The sequence below is a fragment of the Alternaria dauci genome, chromosome 6, assembly GCF_042100115.1.
Source record: "Alternaria dauci strain A2016 chromosome 6, whole genome shotgun sequence".
In the NCBI taxonomy this organism is placed as follows: domain Eukaryota; kingdom Fungi; phylum Ascomycota; class Dothideomycetes; order Pleosporales; family Pleosporaceae; genus Alternaria; species Alternaria dauci.
The window spans coordinates 772,936-793,144 of record NC_091277.1 but is presented as its reverse complement, the minus strand read 5'-3'; the positions used below and the strand labels follow the sequence as shown (position 1 = coordinate 793,144).

Genomic DNA, 20,209 nt, shown 5'->3' with positions numbered 1-20,209 from the left:
CCCGCGCGGCGAGAGAAGTGTGGGTGGGTGGTGAGGATACTGTGGTTCGGCGAGTTGAACGGGTCGGCGTATTGAGCTTATTGAGGAAACTGATTACGACGAAAGGGTGCTAGAATAGACAAGTCCGTATGCGCGCGGCGCGTGATGTGCGCCGGGGTGAAGAATGCAGTGCAATGCAAGGGCAGTAGAGAGGAGGAAGAATTCACCTGCAGTCACTCTGGTCACGTCTGCAAGGTGTGTGTGAAACGTTAATGTTTGACTTCCCGCAAGCCGACCGTGGCTTCTTCCCATGCCAGCCTGAGATCCCCCGAGGGCGCCTTCCCCTTGTGGCCCTAGTGGCCGCGCCTGCCCTGGCGTGGGTGTGCGAGCTGTGTGGAGGATGCTTGTCCAGTCCAACATGTCGCAGTCAACCACCCAGCCACCTTTACCGCGCCCGCCACCACCTTTCTGACATGCGCTGGCCATGGATAACTGCTTCTTCCCTGCATCCGTACCGCTCTTCCTATTCCCTTGCATATAGTCTCGTCTTAATTCCCCGCGACACATCGCCGTCATTGCGCCCCGTAGCACCTTGAGATCTTCACCGTCGCCCGTTTGCACATCCCAGCACGCCTCCGCCGCATCTCCGCACTCGCATTCGACATTCCTAGGCAGTCACCACGACAAAGGACTGCAATTGAGCGCCCCTCTAAATTTCCGCGTCACAGTGCAACCTAGCTACATCGATGCGCCCGACCTAGTCTCGTCCCATCTCTCACAGGACGGCGGTACGCCCCGCCTGCCTGCCTCATCACTACCACTACCGCCACCACTGATCCCATGATCTCGGCGCATCATGGAGAACAATAGGAACAGCGGCTCCTACACAACGCAAACCGTCAATCCTACTCTCGTCAAGATCCCAAACGCCAATCCACAAAAGCGCAATTCCTATCGCCGCCCAGCCGATGCGCAACCCGCAGGCGCATCTCCACCAGAGCCCGAGATGTCGAATACCGTACCCAGCAACACTGCGCGGCCTGTCGCAACTGTGCCCTTGAACGGCAATGTCACCATTGGGAGCGGGCATAGGCGGCGGAACAGCAGGCATATACCGCCCCCAACGACAGGCGCCATGAGCGAATCTGTGCCGGCTGCACCAGAAGTCCCTCGTGCCCCACCCTCTTCATACAGGGATCCATACGCCAAAGGCGTCAGAGTGCCTGCGCGCTCCAGCTCCGGTCGATCGCGAGACCCAGCTATCCAACTGAACCCGAGCAGACAGCAAGCGACTATTCAGACAGCTGCCAACAGACTGTACGAGCTGCGGTCTCCTCCATACGCCCCGGTCGAACCCTTGGCAGGAACCGTCGAACGACGCGGCTCTTCGCGCAGACCCTCTGTGCCCGATCGATCGCCTCTTCAGAAGCTGGAGGGAAAACTAGATGACATCAGCAAAGAAGAAAGGAGAGCAAGGATTCTCGAGGCGGAACTGGCTGCTCAAGAAAAGGCCGAAGCCGAGATGCGGGAAAGACGGGCGCGAGAAGCTGCACAGAAACAGCATGAAGCGGCGCAGAAGCTACAAGAAGCGACACAGAAACAACGAGTCGTGTCTGTACCCATACCGGAAAAGTCCAGTGCCTCAGCTCCAGGAAACAACGGCAGGCGCCAGGTTTCCATGCCGGTACAGGACAAACCCATGTCTCCGCCCATGTCCCCGCCCATGAGCGACTTGGAATCAGACGACGGTTATGCCTATGACCTCAGCGAGCCATGGCATCCCGAAGACGCGCAAGGTGGAGCAGTTCAATCTGCTCAGCCAATAACGATGCAGAAGGCGCAAGCCGTTCCCACGGGCTATCAGCAGGTACCGCACACCGACGTTGCCGTTCCGCGTAGTAGCAGCCTGAAGGGTAAAGAACCGGCAGGTTCACGGGGAGGCGGTAGCTTCAGCGATCGAAGTACACTCCCTTCACAGAATGTACCTAGGAAGCCTGTAGCCAATCCCTCTGGACTTGGTCTGATGGGCGTCCAGGATACTTCAATATCGTCTGATTTATCTCGTTCGGAGAAAAGGAGAGCCCAGCGACGAGGAGACAGCCGAGGAATCATGGCTGCACCGATGGAAATGCAGCAAGATTCTATCGACTACAAGGGATCACCACGAGAAGGTGGAAGCCAGCAACTACCACGCAAGATTCCTCCTGTTCCTAGGACTGTCCAGATCCCACCTGTTCCTCAAACCAACCGCAAGAGTGTCATGTTCTCCGAGTCCGAGTCAGATCTCGAACAGCATGATCCCGAAGTAAAACAACATCGCCGGCTCAGCCGTCACCATGAGCCAGAGAGGACATACACCCCCGCTCCTATGCTTGAGGAATGGAGAAGTGCACCGATCGGTCTTTTGACTGCGGATGATCTGGATCTGGATGCTCCAGTCAAAGCCAACAGTGGCAACAAAGCGTGGTGGGAAGAAAGCAAAGCCTCTCGACGAAGACGTTCCAGTGGATATGCCGAGCCAACATACGATGGCTATGTTGACGACACTCCCATACCAACTGCTTTCAACCCACCATTGTACTTGAAGTGTGGGCCGCTCTTACGCTACACCGGTCTCCGGAGAGATCGTAGTGTGCCAGGGAGGGAACGTGAGATCTGGCGAGGCAGCATCATGATCGTGACTGTCGATGCCTCTTCTTCATACTCTAAGCCACCGACACTAAGGTTGTTCAAGCAGCCAATGGACATACTTCCTCCTCCGCCAGAAGAAATCAGTCAGGATCATTTGGACCCATCCTATGTCGACCCCATCGAAGGTCAGATCAAAATGTCACGTACTGGCGAGTCGCTGTACGTCAAGCCAGTAGATGAACTCGCAGAGAATGAGGACTTGTCGCGAATCGAAGACGATACTGGCTTGTTTTCTCGAACCCGAAGCACAAGCAACGGACCAGGCGCTAAGTCTACCCGCATTCACAAGAAGGATGGTGAGAAGCTGGGCAAGGTCCGCGATTTTCCGGGCGTTCGCTTGTACGCTGAGCGAGGTGTGACCTTCTGGCGCTTCAATATCGAAGTCGAACTTGGCAGTAGCCAGACACGTATCGCGTACAAGATCAACCAAGGCCCTGCCATCGGGTTCTGGGTTCCAGCTAAAGGAGAGTCCATGAACATCATGTTCCATAGCTGTAACGGTTTCTCGGCCACCGTTGACTCGAACCAATTCTCTGGTCCAGATCCGCTGTGGCGCGATGTACTGAACACGCACCAGACCCGTCCATTCCATGTAATGATCGGTGGAGGTGATCAGATCTACAACGATGCTGCAATGAGGGAGACGACCTTATTCAGGCAATGGACCGAAAACAGGAACCCGCTGCACAAGCACCACCAGCCATTCTCCGAGGAGATGCAAAACGAGCTTGAGCAGTTTTACCTCGACCGATATGCAATGTGGTTCTCGCAGGGCTTATTCGGCATGGCTAACTCGCAGATCCCGATGGTGAATATCTGGGATGACCACGACATCATCGACGGCTTCGGATCATATCCCCATCACTTCATGCAAACACCAGTATTTACCGGTGTCGGTGCTATCGCTTTTAAGTACTATATGCTCTTCCAACATCAATCAGTCCCCGCCGAAACCGACAAGACCGAACCGTCGTGGCTACTTGGAAAAAACCCAGGTCCATACATCAAAGAGCGCTCCCGAAGCGTCTTCATGCAGCTTGGCCGACAGGTAGCCTTCCTCGGTCTCGATTGCCGTACGGAGCGACAACGCGACGAGATTCTCACCGAGGACTCCTACGACATCATCTTCGACCGTCTGGAAGATGAGATTATCAAGGGTGAGACCAAGCACTTGATCGTGCTTCTTGGTGTGCCTATCGCCTACCCTCGCCTGAACTTCCTCGAGAACATACTTACGAGCAGGCTTATGGATCCTCTCAAGGCTCTTGGTCGTGCGGGGATGTTGGGCAACTTTATCAACAAGTTCGATGGAGGCGTAGAGATATTGGATGATCTAGATGACCATTGGACAGCCAAGCACCACAAGGAAGAGCGCAACTGGTTTATCAAGGAGCTACAGCACATTGCTTCGACCAAATCTGTGCGCGTGACCATACTGGGTGGTGACGTCCATCTAGCAGCCGTTGGTCAGTTCTACAGCAACAAGAAGCTGAATATCCCCAAGGACAAGGATCACAGATATATGCCAAATGTTATCTCTTCGGCTATCGTCAACACACCGCCTCCAGACATGATGGCAGATATCATCAACAAGCGCAACAAGGTACATCACCTCGATTCGGAAACAGATGAAGACATGATACCCCTGTTCACTCATGGCGTTGACGGTAAGAAGAGAAACAACACTCATCTGCTGCCCCACCGAAACTGGTGCAGCATTAGAGAGTACACGCCGGGCTCTTCACCACCAGGGACACCATCGCCGCCCTCGACTCCAAAGAATGGACCGAGCATGGGAAGATCAATGTCCAACTTTGCGCCAGGACAGTTGGTGAGAAGACTTAGTGGTCAGCAGAGAAGACCTTCAGTAAGAGGCCGTGGCCCGCCTCTGTCTTATCGCAACAACCCTGCATATGCTGTTGCCGACGATGAGCAAATTGGCCACCATCAACCACAGTCGTCATTCTCGCCTGATCGATCCGAGCCAGAGAGACCCACTCGTTCACGACGCAACTCTTTGACATCACTCTTCCGTCGCCGTGCATCGGTCGACGTCGCCCGTCCAGACACATCCGAGAGTGCAACACCTCCCCTAAGTCGGCAGAGTTTGTCGCAGGATAGACCATCCAACTTCCACCGTCGTCCGAGTGTACTCACTAAGAAGAGTGCGCAGCACCACGGTCAATTCATCAATCTCGAAGGTGGTCTCGACATTTGTCTCAACGTCGAAGTATCACAGCACGACCCTGCGGGTATTACAACACCATACAGACTCCTAGTACCAGCCCTTACCTATGTCGAGCCTGAGGACGGCGTTGTCGAGAAAGAAAGGGTCAAGTCGCGCGGTTTCTTCGGCGCCTTCGGTGGCAAGCGCAAGGGCACAATTGGCGACGATGGAAACTCCATTTCGGGCAGCGAAAGCGGAAGTGAACTCGGAGAGATTTCGAGCGAAGACGAAGCAGAGCGCACAGAGCAAAAGTACAAAGTCGGGCCTCGGATAATGCCGGGTTTTGGGTCTGGCAAGAGGCGTGATTCTGAGTCTGCACTCACTGCTCCCACAGCTCCCACAGCTCCCATCGTTCCCACTGTCCCTGTTGCCCGTGACACCCGTCTCAGTTCAGGCTTTCACGCTAACACAGCTGCAAATGTTGCTCCGACCCAGACGAATGGAACCCCTCGCGACCTCGCCCCAGAAAGTTATGGACGGCGAAGCATGGATGCAGCTGCAGGTACTTCGTCCAGGGCCTTTGCATGGGAAAATGTAGCCGCAAAACGGCACGTCAGCCAGCCGGTACCTCCTTCCACTACCCAGCCTACGACCCAAACGACAGTGGTGCCATCCCGCTCCGCCTCCACTCGCAAGCAGCCTACCTATAATTCGTCTCACAAGTCACAAATGCCCGCACCTGCTCCAGAGGCAACGCCGAAAGTGCAGAGAAGGTCAATGGGTGGTATTTTGAACCAACACTCGCAGGACAAGAACTGGGAGCATGATGCTCATGTCCTTGCTCATACACCTTCTCAAAAGAAAGCGAAGCGCGAATCGTACCCGCCACATCCAGCGATCGTTGGCGCCGGCCCGAACTCACCTTACTCACGAGACGGAGGAGGCCTTCAGGCCAGACAAGACACGGCAGGTGGTGACTACTTCACTAGCGGTGGTCGGGATGGGAAGACTCACCCTGCCATAGCGCCCAGACATGTCGTAGATCCAGAGTATACTGAGAAACCAGTTCAACGTGCAGACTACGCTGCACAGCCACAACGAAGCGGTTACGACCGTACCTCTTCCTACCCTGCCTACCCGCAACGCAACGGCAACGCTGGTGTCGGGGCAAATTACCTCGGCGGAGGTAGATACGAAGACGAAGAAGACAGCTTCGATAGCGCCGATGAGGATGAGAGGAGCCAAAGTGGGCAAGAGCAGAAGATGAGTCAGGACAGCTTTGTTGTACCGAAGCGCAAGAAGAAGTGGCAAATTTGGAGGTAATGAGCATTAGGGAATGCTTTGGCTGGTTTTAATGCAATTGGCGTCTGGCTAGACGCTGGTTGGTAATGAGATTATGAATACGTATTTGACTGGTTGGGTTGCGGCCCGGGGTACATAATGACGGCGTAGCGTATACCATGGTGTGTTTTGCTGGTTTGGGATAGCGAGTCTTCTTTTCTCCGGAATATTCTAATAGATCATTACGGTATCCTCTTCAATGTACCACGCTTCGATCGCAGAGTTTGGACTTCACTAGGCCCGAATTTATACTTCATTGTGTCACTACATCTGAGCACATAACTCCCTACATAGAAGCTTTTCTATCTATTTCCTCCTGCCAACATAGCGCTCAACTCACACAAGATGCCTTCAAAGACAATGATCACTATGACGCCGTTTTCATAAAAAGGAAAATTTGGTCTGTAAAGCTGGAAGATGCGATGGAGGCGTGACTCCTTGTGATATTGCAGCTAATCACGTCTATATACCCAAATATGGCTGTTAGCTAGATAGTTCTTCGGCGTCAGCAGTCGCAATACTCGCATATATCGAGATGATAACACATCCAGCTCTGCTGTCGCTTTGTACTCCTACGCCTGACTTCTTCTTCCGAACACGAACCCAAAGAATATCTATCAGCTTACACAATATTCTCCCCCCATGGCGGGATGTGTAGAGTCTTAACAAGCGGGTCGATAGTTTAGAATATTGTGCAGGGACAGCTCCGCCGACAAAAAGACAGCTCCTCCAGAGGTGAGCGAGGTAGGAACATTCATTGCAGGCACACAAAAGAGCAAAAAGATGAGAAGAATCTCTAGTCCTGGTGGGGCTGGAAGAATTGTTAGTAAAGACAATCGGATCACTGGGATCATGCATATCACGTACTTCGAACCCACGGCATCCGCATAACCTTAGATGAGGTCATAAGAGTCTGACGAATCTTATAAGAACGGCGCGCTACCACTGCGCCACAGGACTTTTTTGTCCCTGGACTTGTTTTTAAGCTTTTTTGAAAAAGCATAGTATATATAATGATTTGTTTGCCACGGTGCGCTCGGCTTCGCTCTACCAAGCGATCGGAACCGCTCGACGTCGCACAGATATCATAGGCGGGGCAATGCAAACGTCGGTGAGTGATGACACAAAGAACGCCGCTAGCCGGCCGGGTGGTTGGCGTGAGGGGATCGACCAACCACATCCGCGTAGGTCCATTCCGCGACATTTACCACGGTGCTCCCTCGTGGAACCATTGCTTCACATCTTATACAACCACCCATCAGTCGCGTAGAATTATCGTCAAGTCTTTCAGAAAATCTCTGACACGGTACGTCGCTATCTTGAATCTCCCTTACCGGTCCAGATGTTCCTTCATACGTGGCGCGCGCCCTAGGTCGTTATCTCTTTGGGAATACCTATGGAGCTCGACAGCAAGATGCATTGGACAATGAACAAAGGCTACTCGCAGTCGTCAACCAGTTATCTGATTGATGATACGATAAGTCTGTTCTTGCTTAACATCGAGTCTGGATACATGCTCGTCGGCCTGGAGCTAGGGCTACACCGCTTCTGAAGTTCATCGCATCCAAACACCCTGTAGCTGCATAGTGAGCTCAACAAAATGGCTCAGGATCTGGGAATAAGAAACGTTTTATCTCAGAGATTCAGCTGACATCTTTTAGAGGCATCTTCTCCTAAGGCCCGTACCAGTATGACGATCAGAGCCAGCAAATTCACACCCGAGGTGCTCCTGGAAGCACCGCGCCGTTCTGAAGGCGTTCCAAATTCCAACGCATCACGGATCTTGTATTCAGTCTCGACGTACAGCTTCTCCGAGCATGCAAAGAAATCTGAGATCCGTGTTCTGGATTCAGCAAGCCAGCAAACCAGCCTGGTCACAGATAATGCATCCTTCAGCGAACCTACGTGGCTAGATGACGAGACTATATTACTACTGAAGTCGAATGACGATGGCACTACAAACATCGTCGTCGGATCACCAGACAACTTCGAGAAGAGGTATGATCCGTGCCATCGTCTCAAGTGTACGCTAGCTAACGATACTCTAGCAAACACACTGCTGGTACAATCCAAGGACCGGTGAGCGACTTCAAAATTTATCCGCTCGGTGACGGCATTTTCGGTTTTGCCGTAGTCGGTAAAGCCAAGCCAGATGGCACACTTTTCAATCCGGAAAAGACCGGGAAGCCACACTCGTCAGGCAAGCTGTACAAGTCTGGGTTTGTTCGCCACTGGGATCACTACGTGACGGAAAATCGGAACGCGATATGGCTCGGCAAGCTTCAGCAGAAGAAACTGGAAGAGTCTCATGTTTTCGAGCTTGGACATCCCCCAACGAATGCGCTGAAGGGAACGAAGCTGGAGTCACCAATCGAACCCTTTGGCGGAAAAGACCACTTCGACATATCCAAGTACGGTCTCGTGTTCACATCAAAGGATCCTGATTTGAACCCCGCAACGCACACCAAGACCAACATTTATGTTTGCGCATCTGACAGCTTCTGGGATGATCTCCACTCGAAAGACATGCCAGAAATCCAAAAGGCTACCATTGAGGGCTTTGAGGGTGCCAGCACGTCTCCAGTCTGGTCAAACTCGTGCGGTATGATCGCGTTCCTTTCCATGAAGACTGATGGGTATGAGTCCGACAAGAACCAGCCGTTCATTATCCACGATTACAAGAAACCGTCGCAAGTGACACTGCTCTACGGTTCTGAGGATGGTAAGGGCAAGTGGGACCGAAGCCCACAGTCTATAGCTTGGAGCCCTGACGACTGGCGGCTTTACTTTACCGCGGAGGCGCATGGTCGGGGAAACCTGTACAGCGCCGGGCCCCCGAAATCAGGCGGAGAGAAGGAGCCTCTGCCATCGCTACTCGTAAGGGGAGGAACGATCGGCTCTGCAAAGGTGCTCAAGAACGGCGACATTCTCGTGAATTCGACCAGCTTGATTGAGAACTCCCTGTATTCTCTTGTCCCTCTAAGCACTCAAAACAGCGATGCAGCCGTTTACGATCTTCCTATTGACGACAGGCCTTATGACTCGGATCCGGACCATCTGACAACCAAATACATTTGTTCGAACACGCGTTCTGGTTCTATGTTTGGTCTGTCGCGCCATCAGATCGACGAGATCCATTGGGAAGGTGCTGCATCCGGCACCAAGGTCCATGCTTGGGTTGTAAAGCCCAGCAACTTCTCGTCCGAGAAAACATATCCACTCGCCTACCTCATTCATGGCGGACCACAAGGTGCGTGGACTGATGGTTGGAGTACGCGGTGGAACCCCGCCGTATTCGCAGAGCAAGGCTACGTTGTCATTTGCCCGAATCCTACTGGAAGTAAGTGAATCCAGAGTACATGTTCTACTGAGTCGCACACTGACATGCTATTCCAGGCACATCTTACGGCCAAGCCTTTACAGATGCCATTCAGGGTCAATGGGGTGGTCTGCCGTACGAAGATCTTGTGCTAGGCTTCGAGTACATCAAACAGAACGTCGGTTACGTCGACACAAAACGCGCCGTTGCCCTAGGTGCCTCCTATGGCGGGTATATGATGAACTGGATTCAAGGACACCCTCTCGGCCGCGAGTTCAAAGCGTTGGTAACCCACGATGGTGTTTTTAGCATGTCCGGTCAGATGGCATCTGAAGAGTTGTACTTTCCTTTCCACGATATCAAAGGCACCCTCTGGAACAACCCTGAAAATTGGGCCAAGGTAAGTCATAACTGTCCGAAATTCAAGTGAGACGTGCGCTGACTTGGTACCTTCACCTCTGCAGTGGGACCCGTCTAGGTTCACGGAAAACTGGGCCACGCCACACCTGGTAATCCACAGCGAATTGGACTACAGGCTGACAATAAGTGAGGGCTTGGCGGCATTCAACGTGCTGCAGTGCAAAGGCGTAGAAAGTCAGTTCTTGACGTTCCCAGATGAGAACCATTGGGTGTTGAAGCCTGAGAATGGGCTCGTGTGGCATAAAGTTGTACTGGATTGGATCAATGAGCATGTCGGATTGGAGAAGTACACAGAGGCCCGAAAGGCTATCGACAGGGAGTAATGTTTTTCGATAGCCACCGCTCACAATACAACATGTTGTATGTGAATTAATGACATATCTCGTTGTCGAATATGCGATCACTCGTGCCAGTGTTTGGTGGGATGAGATTTTGTACTTGTAGTTGAAATGTTAGTGTCATGGTTCTCGTACGCGCTGCGCTTGGAGGTAGCGCGTTGATGCTATCGATAAGAGATCCCTGGATTATTTTCTCGGGCGGCTCGCGACGACCAGAACTTTTCCTCACTACGCAGCCCATCACCCACCACAATAAGGGCCACGCAAGCCGCCGCCCTTGAACTTACCTGACACTCTTTCGCGACCCGAGTACTGTCGACAGATTGCTTGCGCCACCCCAAACCCGCTCGTTATCGAACAAGAGGCGGCAACGCCCGCGGAGCTCTCAACATGCCGAAGAAAGCTATCGACTCCCGTATACCGGCCCTGATTCGCAATGGCGCCCAGGAGAAGAAGCGTAGCTTCTTTGTCGTAGTCGGCGATCGCCAAAAGGACGTCATTGTCAACCTCTACCACATCCTCCTCAACGTGGACGTCAAGTTGAACAAGTCGGTGCTGTGGGCATACAAGAACAAGCTGCTAGGATTCTCGAGTCACCGCAAAAAGCGCGAGAAGAAGATCAAGAACGAAATCAAGCGTGGGATCCGCGACGTCGATACCGAAGACCCATTCGAACTATTCGTCTCGACGCAGAATATCCGATATGTTTACTACAAGGAAACCGAGAAGATTCTGGGTAACACATACGGCATGTGTATCCTGCAAGACTTCGAAGCGCTTACGCCAAACCTACTCGCAAGAACAATAGAGACGGTCGAAGGCGGAGGATTGGTCATATTGCTGTTGAAGGGCATGAGCAGCTTGAAGCAGCTATACACAATGTCCATGGACATTCATTCAAGATATAGGACCGAGGCTCACAGCGACGTGGTAGCGCGATTCAACGAGCGCTTTTTGCTGTCACTTGGAAAGTGCGACAGTTGCTTGGTCGTCGATGATGAGCTTAACGTGCTTCCCATCTCAGGCGGGAAGCATGTTAAGCCGCTGCCGCCACCAGACGCAGAGTTGGAGGGCAAGACACCGAAGGCGAAAGAGTTGGCCGAGATCAAAGAGTCGTTAGCAGACTCACCTCCAACAGGAGACTTGGTCAAGCTCGCAAAGACCGTGGACCAAGCGAAGGCGTTGCTGACATTTGTGGAGGCCATTGTGGAGAAGACGCTTCGAAGCACCGTAACGCTGACCGCGGCTCGTGGACGTGGAAAATCAGCAGCCTTGGGTGTTGCAGTCGCAGCAGCAGTAGCGCATGGATACAGCAACATTTACATCACATCGCCCAGCCCGGAGAACTTGAAGACACTCTTCGAGTTCATTCTCAAAGGATTCGATTCCCTCAACTACGCAGACCATCAAGATTACACTATCATGCAGTCTACACAGCCGGATCAGAACAAAGCCATCGTAAGAATCGAGTTACACCGCCAACACCGACAAGTCATCCAATATATCAGACCCGAAGACTCGCACGTCCTTGGACAAGCGGAACTCCTGGTAATTGATGAGGCCGCGGCAATCCCTCTTCCACTTGTACGGAAACTCATGGGTCCATATCTTGTTTTTATGGCCTCGACCATCAACGGATACGAAGGAACTGGTCGCTCCCTCTCCTTGAAGCTTATACAACAACTTCGCGAGCAGTCGCGAGGTAAGGGTAGCAATGGCTCGACTCACGTAGTAGACCGTTCGACTGGAAAAGAAACAAAGGATGGCACTGAGACATCTATGACTGGCCGATCCCTCCGCGAAATTACACTGTCAGAACCTATTCGATATGCCCAAGGCGATTCTGTCGAACGGTGGATGAACGATCTTCTATGTCTTGATGCAACACTACCCCGAAGGTCGACCACCCAAGGATGCCCTCACCCGGACAAATGCCAGCTCCTTCACGTCAATCGCGATACCCTCTTCTCCTACAACCCTGCTGCTGAAAAATTCCTCCAGAAGATGATGGCCCTGTACGTAGCTAGTCACTACAAGAACACGCCCAACGACCTCCAGCTCATGTCAGATGCGCCTGCACATCAGCTCTTTGTACTTACTGGACCTACGGAGGAGAACAAGCTTCCTGAACCTCTCTGCGTCATTCAAGTAGCCCTTGAAGGTCAAATTAGCAGGGAGAGCGTGTTGAACAGTCTGAGTAGAGGACAACGTGCGGGCGGTGATCTCATTCCCTGGATCGTTTCACAGCAATTCCAAGATGAAAACTTCGCCAGTCTTTCCGGAGCTCGTATCGTGCGGATAGCAACCAATCCAGAGTATGTCAACATGGGATACGGTTCAAAAGCGCTGCAGCTTCTTGTAGACTTCTACGATGGAAAGCTTGCCAGCTTGTCAGAGACCGAGCCCCAAGAGGTGGAACAAATGCGCAGAGTGACAGAGGAAGATTTGGAGAATGAGTCGCTCCTCAAGGATAACGTCAAGATTCGGGAAGCTAACGAGATGCCACCGCTGTTTGCCCGACTACAAGAGCTTAGGTCACCAAAGCTCGACTATGTTGGTGTCTCGTATGGCCTTACATCTCAACTACACAAGTTCTGGAAACGCGCGTCTTTCGTACCGGTTTACCTCAGGCAAACACCCAACGATCTTACCGGAGAACACACGTGCATTATGCTGCGTTCGCTCGAGACTACTTCGTCGGACGGAAGCTGGGTTGCTGCTTTCGCCAAGGACTTCCAGAAGCGCTTCCTCTCCCTTCTGTCATACCAATTCCGATCATTCCCTGCGATTACCTCTCTTTCAATAGAAGAGTCTGCGTCAGCGGGATCTAAGCTAGATGCCGATCTCGCCGCGAAACCTATTAGCAAAGCCGAATTGGACGCCCTCTTCACACCTTTCGATCTCAAGCGTCTAGACTCTTACGCGAACAACATGCTCGACTACCACGTCATTCTGGACATGTTGCCCCCCATCGCCACTCTCTACTTCACCGGCCGTCTCAAGGGCCAGGTCAAGCTTAGCGGTGTTCAGACGGCGCTACTCCTTGCCATTGGTCTGCAACGCAAAGAGTTCTCTGATCTAGAAAAGGAACTCAACCTCAACTCCAGCCAGCTGATGGCCATGTTCGTCAAGATTGTACGAAAGGCTGCCACAGCATTCCGCAGCATAGTAGAAGGTGCTGTTGAGGAGACTATGCCCGACGCTATGGAAGTAGAAGACAAACCCGCTAATGGCGAGGGCGCCGACGACGCCCACCGCTTCATGCCTCTTGAGAAGGATCTACAGGAGGAGCTTAGGGAAGGTGGGGATGAGTTCCTGGCCGAGGATAAGGAAAGACAAAGAAGCATGATTGATGCTTTACCTCTGCATAAGTAAGCCCACCATATCAGACCCTTATCTTCTCCCATACGCATCGCTAACCTTGTTACCCACCAGATACGAAATCGGCGCCGGAGCCGCTGACTGGGAAGAAGCCGAACGCGCTATTCAAAACGCGACTAAAGAGGGCGGAGCGGGTAGCATGACTGTCGCTGTCAAGACAGGCGAAAAGAAGAGGAAAGTCGGCGAGGCGGTTGAGGAGGCATACAAGGAGGCTGAGAAGTTCAAGGAAGGCGCTGCTAAGAAGAGTAAGAAGCACAAGTCTGGTAAGAAGGCTTGATGGGAGACGCGCTATGCATGCATAATTAGGGAGTTCTCTTCTTCGGGCGTATTGTTTATCTTGGGGAAAATAGGAGCTATTTGTGTATAAGTAGTTGATCAACCAGTCTGTGATTGATACCACACCGCAAAGAAGCCTTTTCACTCGAAGGTTGTACCTGTCTTTAGAAATATTACCTGGAGGAATGCGTTGTTGGGAGTTTTTTTCTATCAAAGTTGGAACGCATAACTCTATAATTATCTTCAGGGAACATGTTACTCAGGTGGTACTTCAAAGATAGGATTCGAGAAACACGAAATTCTTTGTTTACACTAATCAGAGTCCAAAAGCCTGGCCAAGTGAAGTGGAAGATTGTGATATTATATATGCGTATGAGATAGTTTAGAGAGCCCATGTCGCTACCATCATACGTTTGCTAACGAGGAACAGATTCGAAATGACTCAATCATGGGGATATCATGCGCATAATGACGAATAACGCGGAAATAGAGACGGCACATGCTCTCTCTCTCCAGTACTTCCCCTTGACACCTTCACGTTAGAGTCCAACTAGGGACGGACACTCAATGACAACATGTTCCCTGATCTTACACAGTGGACACCAGCCATCCACATCCGCGATACCTGCACCCTCGTTCTAAAAGGCGTCTTCATTTGGGCAGGCCGTAACATCGTGTCCCTCGCTCTCGCACAATGCACACCACTTATCTGGATCAGCGATAGCTGCACCCTTGGGTGGCACGAGATCAGAGTTTGAGGTAGTGAACGAAGGAGTGGGAAGAGGGGCTGTGGGCGCGCTGCCGGGTGGTTTCGATGGGCTAAGAGCAGGAGGACGGGCGCGATCAGACGAGACGGACAGGCCGCGGAGGCCTTCGATGACAACGTCTTTGCCGTTGCGCAGACCGTCTTCCTTGTGGTACGAACTATCACCGCCCATAGCGGAGCAGTTCAGAATGTCGTGGCCGCCTGTTTCGCAGATCTCGCACCAGAGGAGGCTGCTGTTGGCGGAGGAGCGGCCATCGGATTCTGGCATTACGGAGAGCGCAGGAGGCGCATCGCGGCCAAGGTGCTGAGGCGGTTCCCTCCAGTTAACAATAGTGTCTTTGGAGTCTCGCTCTGACGGCTTTTCTGGTATGGCGGTGTGCTCTGACATGCCGTTGCTAATTACGCTCTCCCGTTGCTCTGCGAGGCCTAGTTGGGCTTTCAGCTTCTCGAGCTCACGTTCTAGCTCTTCTTCCCGGTAGGCTTTGCGCTCTACTAGTGCGCGGAGTTCCTCTTTTTCGCGCTCGAGACGCTCTGCGTTCGCTTTCGCGGTCTGGAGCTCTTCGGCATCTACAGACGAGTTTTGCCGCGATAAAGGTGAGCGCCGGTCATCTCCTCCTCCAGAGCTCAATGAATGTATGATGGCCTTCAGACCGCGGATCTCGTCGTCGCGCTGCTCGACCTCCCTTTGTCCTGGGGTTTGAGGCGCCTCGAGCACAGCGCCAGCCCCCTTGAGAGCAGCAGCGGCCTTTTCGCGCTCGCGGCGCAGTTCGGATCTGCCTCGCTCGACTTCTCCACGCAGGAACTCGACTTCGCCTCTAGCCTCTGCTTCACCCCTACGCGCGTCTTCTAGGCCTTCTTCCAACTCCTGTACAAGTTCTTCCAGTTGCTTCAGCTGCATTGCTACAGTCTCGACATCCTCACTACGGGATGCATATTCGCGTAGCTCTTCTTGTAGCTCCTCGACCTTCTTTTCGTAGACGCGCTCAGTTTCGGTGCTCGCCAGCTCGAGGGTATCAATTGTACTTCGGAAGTCGGATCGATGCGCGTCGAACTCGGATGTGAGCATGGCGATCTTATCGTTCTTCTCTCTGAGAAGTGCTCGTAGTTGCGCTACATCAGTCGGCTCGTTGCTGCCATGGGCCGAACCCAAGTCCATTCCGTCCTCAGGTATCAGACTCTGGATTTCAGTCAAACTCGCTTCCATCTCGCTCAGCGACGCAGCCTGCTCCTGAAGCTGCTTCTCCTTTTGTTCCAACTGGGCCTGGAGTCGCTGCACTTCTTCACTCGGAGACGAGCCTAGCCTAGAGCCCGGCCGACGGTGCTTGTAGCTGGCCATGGAATCATTGCTGGTTCGCGCTGCGCCCACTGGCGTCGTCTCGTTGTCCTCGTCAATAGTGTCTTGGTGGCCGAGACGAGAACTGCTTCGCGAGTAGGGTCGTTGCGGGCCGGGTGTCCGTGGCTTTGGTGGAGGAGCAGCCCTGGGCACAGGACTGGCGTAGCGAGGAGGGGCTGGACTTGCGAATCTTGGTGGCGCACCGATTGCGCTCTTGGAGAAGCCAGAGGGTGTGAGTCCGCCGCTCCTGGCAGGCGTTGCACCAAGACTGGGCTTCTGGCGGTAGGGAGATTCAGGTCTGAATGGGGGTCGCATTGCTGAAGCCACCCTCTTGGGACTGGGCGCACGGGAGCCAGGCCCGAGCGATTGCGAGAACTTTGGCTTTGGCATGGACGGCGTGTCTGGACTGAAGTTGGGCTTCTCCATGGTCGAGAGGCTGAAGTTGTTGTGGTACAAGGGCGTGGTAGGCTCTGGTGCGAAGTCCGACGAGTCGGCCGAGATGCGTTTCTGTGCGCGATGGACGGGCAGGAAGATGCCAGAGCCAGGGACGGAGGTATCGAAGTACTGTGTGCTGCAGAGACATTAGCATGCGCGCGCACATGTCGAGCGTTGTGTATGCGTACCCGTCGACTGCGCCGTCGTTCTTGCCCCGCGCTGCATACTCACGGTTCAGTTCGACTCCGGCGAAGACGCCCTGTTTGCCGCGAATGCTGCCAACAAACTTGACGACACCGACCATGCCGCCGGGCACGTCGACCGTGTCGCCGACGTCGATGTCCTTGCCGTCTGCACCCATCCTGTTTGATGGCGAGCTTCCGGCGCCTACTAATGCGGATAGGGATGCTTGCCGTGCGATGTTTTTGCTGGCGTTTAACGAAAGGTTGGGCGACGAGGCAGTGGGATGGAGAGCAGGGCGCGCTCCAAGACGCCTGGGAGTGTGCGGGTACGCCATACCGGATGGCTCGTTTGACAGGGCCGACCTGTTTGGAGTGTCACAGGGCAAGTAGGACGGTGTTTGTTTTGGTCGAGGGCCACGGCAGGGGTTGGACTGCCAACGTAGCGGCGACGGAGGAGCATGACATGACCTAATTAACCGATCGTTACCCAATCCATCGTAACCCTCACGTCAGGGGAGCCTTCCCTCTCTTCCCTCAACAACCCGGCCGTCCACCACACTCTCGTGTCTTCTCGTCCTCTCGCACTGTTCAAGTGTCGTCAAAGCTGTCATGAACGGTCGTGCAAAGAACGGAGTACGCGACGGTAGCGTGCAGATCACCCACGTATTGAAAACGACCAAAAGCAAGACGATTCAATACCCACGACACCATACTAACGGTTCTGCGCCCCAGTACGATGAGATTGTCATCTGCATACTCGACAATGCTACTGGCTGTCCCAAGCGTAGCAGGTTTCATCAAGTGAATTGACTCTTACATTTCAGCCACCTCGTCCAACCATCCTAGCATTATATCAGTGTTATTAGCATGCAGACCATGTCTCTTCTCGCTCGAAGCCACAAAAGCACAAGCAAATCGCGTAGTTAGTCTCCGGCGCAAACCGTGTCCTTGCTCGCTGGCGCAAGGAGACTGGACCTTGCGCATTGAACGCGTGGGCACGTGAGGACGAGCAGAAGCGGGGAAGGCAGTCAGAAGTTCTGGCAGCCGCATATCTGGGCATGATTTGTGATGAAGTCTAGACAGATGAGAAATATCAAAACAAATGCAGTGGGCAACAGTCGGGGCCTTAGCTGCAAGTGGAACAACGCGATTGAACGTCATTAAGCTTGATGACCGCAAAGGCCAAAGTCACGCAAATTGTAAAGCGGAGAGGACCTCAGTCTTCCAAGACAATTGTTCCACGTCTCTCTGACGATTCAGGTGAACGCGGAGTCGCAGGCATTCCCGACCGGCCGACGGAGCGCATCTCCACAATTGCCTCGGCTCACGCTTCGGTCATGGTCAACCGCGCCAACTACATCACCGCTGGCGCGCCCATGCCATGTCTACTCAACAGGTGCTTTCAACATGGCCGGCAACGTACGACAACCCATTGACATCGCCTCGTTGGAGCGCTATGTCGCTGCAAATGTACCCGAGATCAAAGTCCCGCTGGACGTGAAGCAGGTGCGTCTGTCCCAGAACAGTTGGGTACCTTGTTGGGAAACAAGAGCTAACTGATGGCGTAGTTTGGTCACGGACAATCAAATCCGACGTATCAGTTGACCGATAAGGATGGAAAGAAATACGTTTTGAGGAAGAAGCCTCCGGGTCAGCTCTTGTCCAAGGTATGATGAGGCTCTCTACTCGAGAAGGCTGTCATCGTAAGCTAACTTGAAGCTATGTAGACAGCGCACAAAGTCGATCGCGAGTACAGAATCATTCACGCACTGGAAAACACCGATGTCCCTGTTCCGCGCGCACTATGTCTCTGTCAAGACCAAGCCGTCATCGGCACCGACTTCTACATTATGGACTTCCTCGACGGGCGCATCTTTGAGGATTTCGTAATCCCAGACGTAACACCCGAGGAGCGAACAAGCATGTAAGAACCCCTCAAAATCATGTAGAAACAGAACACTGTGCTAAACAATACCCTCAGGTGGCACTCTGCAATAATCACGCTCGGGAAATTCCACCGCATATCTCCATCTTCTGTAAACCTTTCATCGTATGGCAAGAACTCTAGTTTCTACAACCGCCAAATCGCAACCTTCAACACAATCTCCCAGTCGCAAGCTTCCGCCAAAGACAAGGAGACTGGTGAACCTGTAGGAAAGATACCACACCAGGACGACATGGTGGCCTTCTTCAGCGACCCAAAGACACAGCCAAGAGACCGCGCAACCCTTGTCCACGGCGACTACAAGATCGATAATCTCATCTTTCACAAGACCGAACCCAGGGTGATTGGTATCTTGGACTGGGAAATGAGCACCATTGGACACCCGCTCTCTGATCTGAACAACTTTCTTGCGCCCTATACGACGGCATCGAATGAAATCGCCAAGACCATTGGGCGCGCGGACGAGAACTTCCGGCCTGGAGCTACACCCGGGTTGCCTACTCGCGATCAGCTAGTTGCGTGGTACTCGGAAGTCGCCGGCTGGGACCCAAGACCTGACCTTACCTGGGGCGACGCGTTTAGCACGTATAGGAGTGCCATCATCTCGCAAGGAATTGCGGCACGGTATGCATTGAGGCAAGCGAGTAGCACGCAGGCGCAGACGTATGCCGCCATGATGAAGCCCTTTGCGGAGATTGCATGGGGACTCGTGCAGGAGTTGAAGAGCGGGCAGGAAGAGAAGGCCAAGTTATAATCCTATGATCTGTGTGAGCTATGCATCAGCGAATCAATATCAAATGCGCTAGAGCTGTCTTAAAATAACGTCATCTGGGAGCTGTAAAGGCGGTTTGTTGATTTCTCTGACTCTGGAGATAGAAATGGCCGGGCTGCTTTGCACTTTTCTCTACCAGGTTCTTTTATCGAGATCCAAGCCCATCTTTGTCCCAGAAAGTTGCCCAAAGCTGGTATTGTATGGGTACAATATTGTCCTGTAAATTTGAAAATGTCAACACATATTTCGCAAGATGTCCTCCGTGATTGTAGTGCTCTGGATGAGCAGGCGTAAAAAAGGGGCCCGATGAGGCATACCCGTAAGTGTTCGCGCCTTAAACGCCCATGCGCCTTGCAATGCCTTGATTCTGCCATCTGCCTCGCTCTTGTCGTCGTTCCGTGTACCACAAATGCCGTGTTACTCGTCGCTTGCGCATCTCGTCTTTTATCGTCCGATCTTGGGTACATCCTGGTTGATGCGGTCAAGCGCCTGCGATTTGGTTAGCTTTTACTTGTATCCCTTCTCGACTTGGGACTGCATACTTCAAGCATGACCACGGCGTTTCCTCGGATAACGACCATGCCGATGCGCACCTTCTCGCCGCCAGCTTTCTCTTCTAGCGCCTCGTCGAGTACAATGTTCAGGTAGACCTGCGCAACGTTAGCTGAGTCTACAAGCGGTGTGAAGTGGAGATACATACATCGTATCCACGAAGGATTCCCATGACCTTGCGACTACCATTGAGCTGAACAAGAACGCGCTTCTCGAGGTACTTTTCAAGGTTAGCATCTGTAGGTACATGTCGGCGTTGTGGACTTGCCTTCTTGAGTTCCGGCTGTGCTTGAGGCATCTTGGCGGGTATAA

General features: G+C 53.0%; 6 protein-coding genes across 6 annotated transcripts; 4 read left to right on the top strand and 2 right to left on the bottom strand.

Annotated features, from left to right (window-relative positions):
• Nucleotides 1-835: 835 nt before the first annotated feature.
• On the top strand, nucleotides 836-6,160 carry ACET3X_006614 (uncharacterized protein; the record flags this gene model as incomplete). The annotated part of the gene is made up of 1 exon (XM_069452763.1): nucleotides 836-6,160. The coding sequence occupies one exon, from the start codon at nucleotides 836-838 to the stop codon at nucleotides 6,158-6,160; it is 5,325 nt and encodes a 1,774-aa protein (XP_069305382.1).
• Nucleotides 6,161-7,439: 1,279 nt separating this feature from the next.
• On the top strand, nucleotides 7,440-10,260 carry ACET3X_006613 (uncharacterized protein). Its single transcript, XM_069452762.1, has 5 exons — nucleotides 7,440-7,484; nucleotides 7,840-8,176; nucleotides 8,227-9,518; nucleotides 9,575-9,897; nucleotides 9,962-10,260. The coding sequence occupies exons 2-5, from the start codon at nucleotides 7,869-7,871 to the stop codon at nucleotides 10,238-10,240; spliced, it is 2,202 nt and encodes a 733-aa protein (XP_069305381.1). The 5' UTR covers nucleotides 7,440-7,484; nucleotides 7,840-7,868; the 3' UTR covers nucleotides 10,241-10,260.
• A 385-nt stretch (nucleotides 10,261-10,645) lies between these two features.
• ACET3X_006612 (uncharacterized protein) lies at nucleotides 10,646-13,913 on the top strand (the record flags this gene model as incomplete). Its single annotated transcript, XM_069452761.1, has 2 exons — nucleotides 10,646-13,626; nucleotides 13,691-13,913. 2 exons carry the CDS (start codon nucleotides 10,646-10,648, stop codon nucleotides 13,911-13,913), a joined length of 3,204 nt encoding a protein of 1,067 aa, XP_069305380.1.
• A 637-nt stretch (nucleotides 13,914-14,550) lies between these two features.
• Nucleotides 14,551-16,807, bottom strand: ACET3X_006611 (uncharacterized protein; the record flags this gene model as incomplete). The annotated part of the gene is made up of 2 exons (XM_069452760.1): nucleotides 14,551-16,582; nucleotides 16,635-16,807. The coding sequence occupies 2 exons, from the start codon at nucleotides 16,805-16,807 to the stop codon at nucleotides 14,551-14,553; spliced, it is 2,205 nt and encodes a 734-aa protein (XP_069305379.1).
• Nucleotides 16,808-18,035: 1,228 nt separating this feature from the next.
• Nucleotides 18,036-19,327, top strand: ACET3X_006610 (uncharacterized protein; the record flags this gene model as incomplete). Its single annotated transcript, XM_069452759.1, has 4 exons — nucleotides 18,036-18,134; nucleotides 18,197-18,295; nucleotides 18,356-18,552; nucleotides 18,610-19,327. The coding sequence occupies 4 exons, from the start codon at nucleotides 18,036-18,038 to the stop codon at nucleotides 19,325-19,327; spliced, it is 1,113 nt and encodes a 370-aa protein (XP_069305378.1).
• A 462-nt stretch (nucleotides 19,328-19,789) lies between these two features.
• On the bottom strand, nucleotides 19,790-20,195 carry ACET3X_006609 (uncharacterized protein; the record flags this gene model as incomplete). Its single annotated transcript, XM_069452758.1, has 4 exons — nucleotides 19,790-19,834; nucleotides 19,888-19,995; nucleotides 20,046-20,117; nucleotides 20,166-20,195. The coding sequence occupies 4 exons, from the start codon at nucleotides 20,193-20,195 to the stop codon at nucleotides 19,790-19,792; spliced, it is 255 nt and encodes an 84-aa protein (XP_069305377.1).
• Between the last annotated feature and the right edge of the window lie 14 nt (nucleotides 20,196-20,209).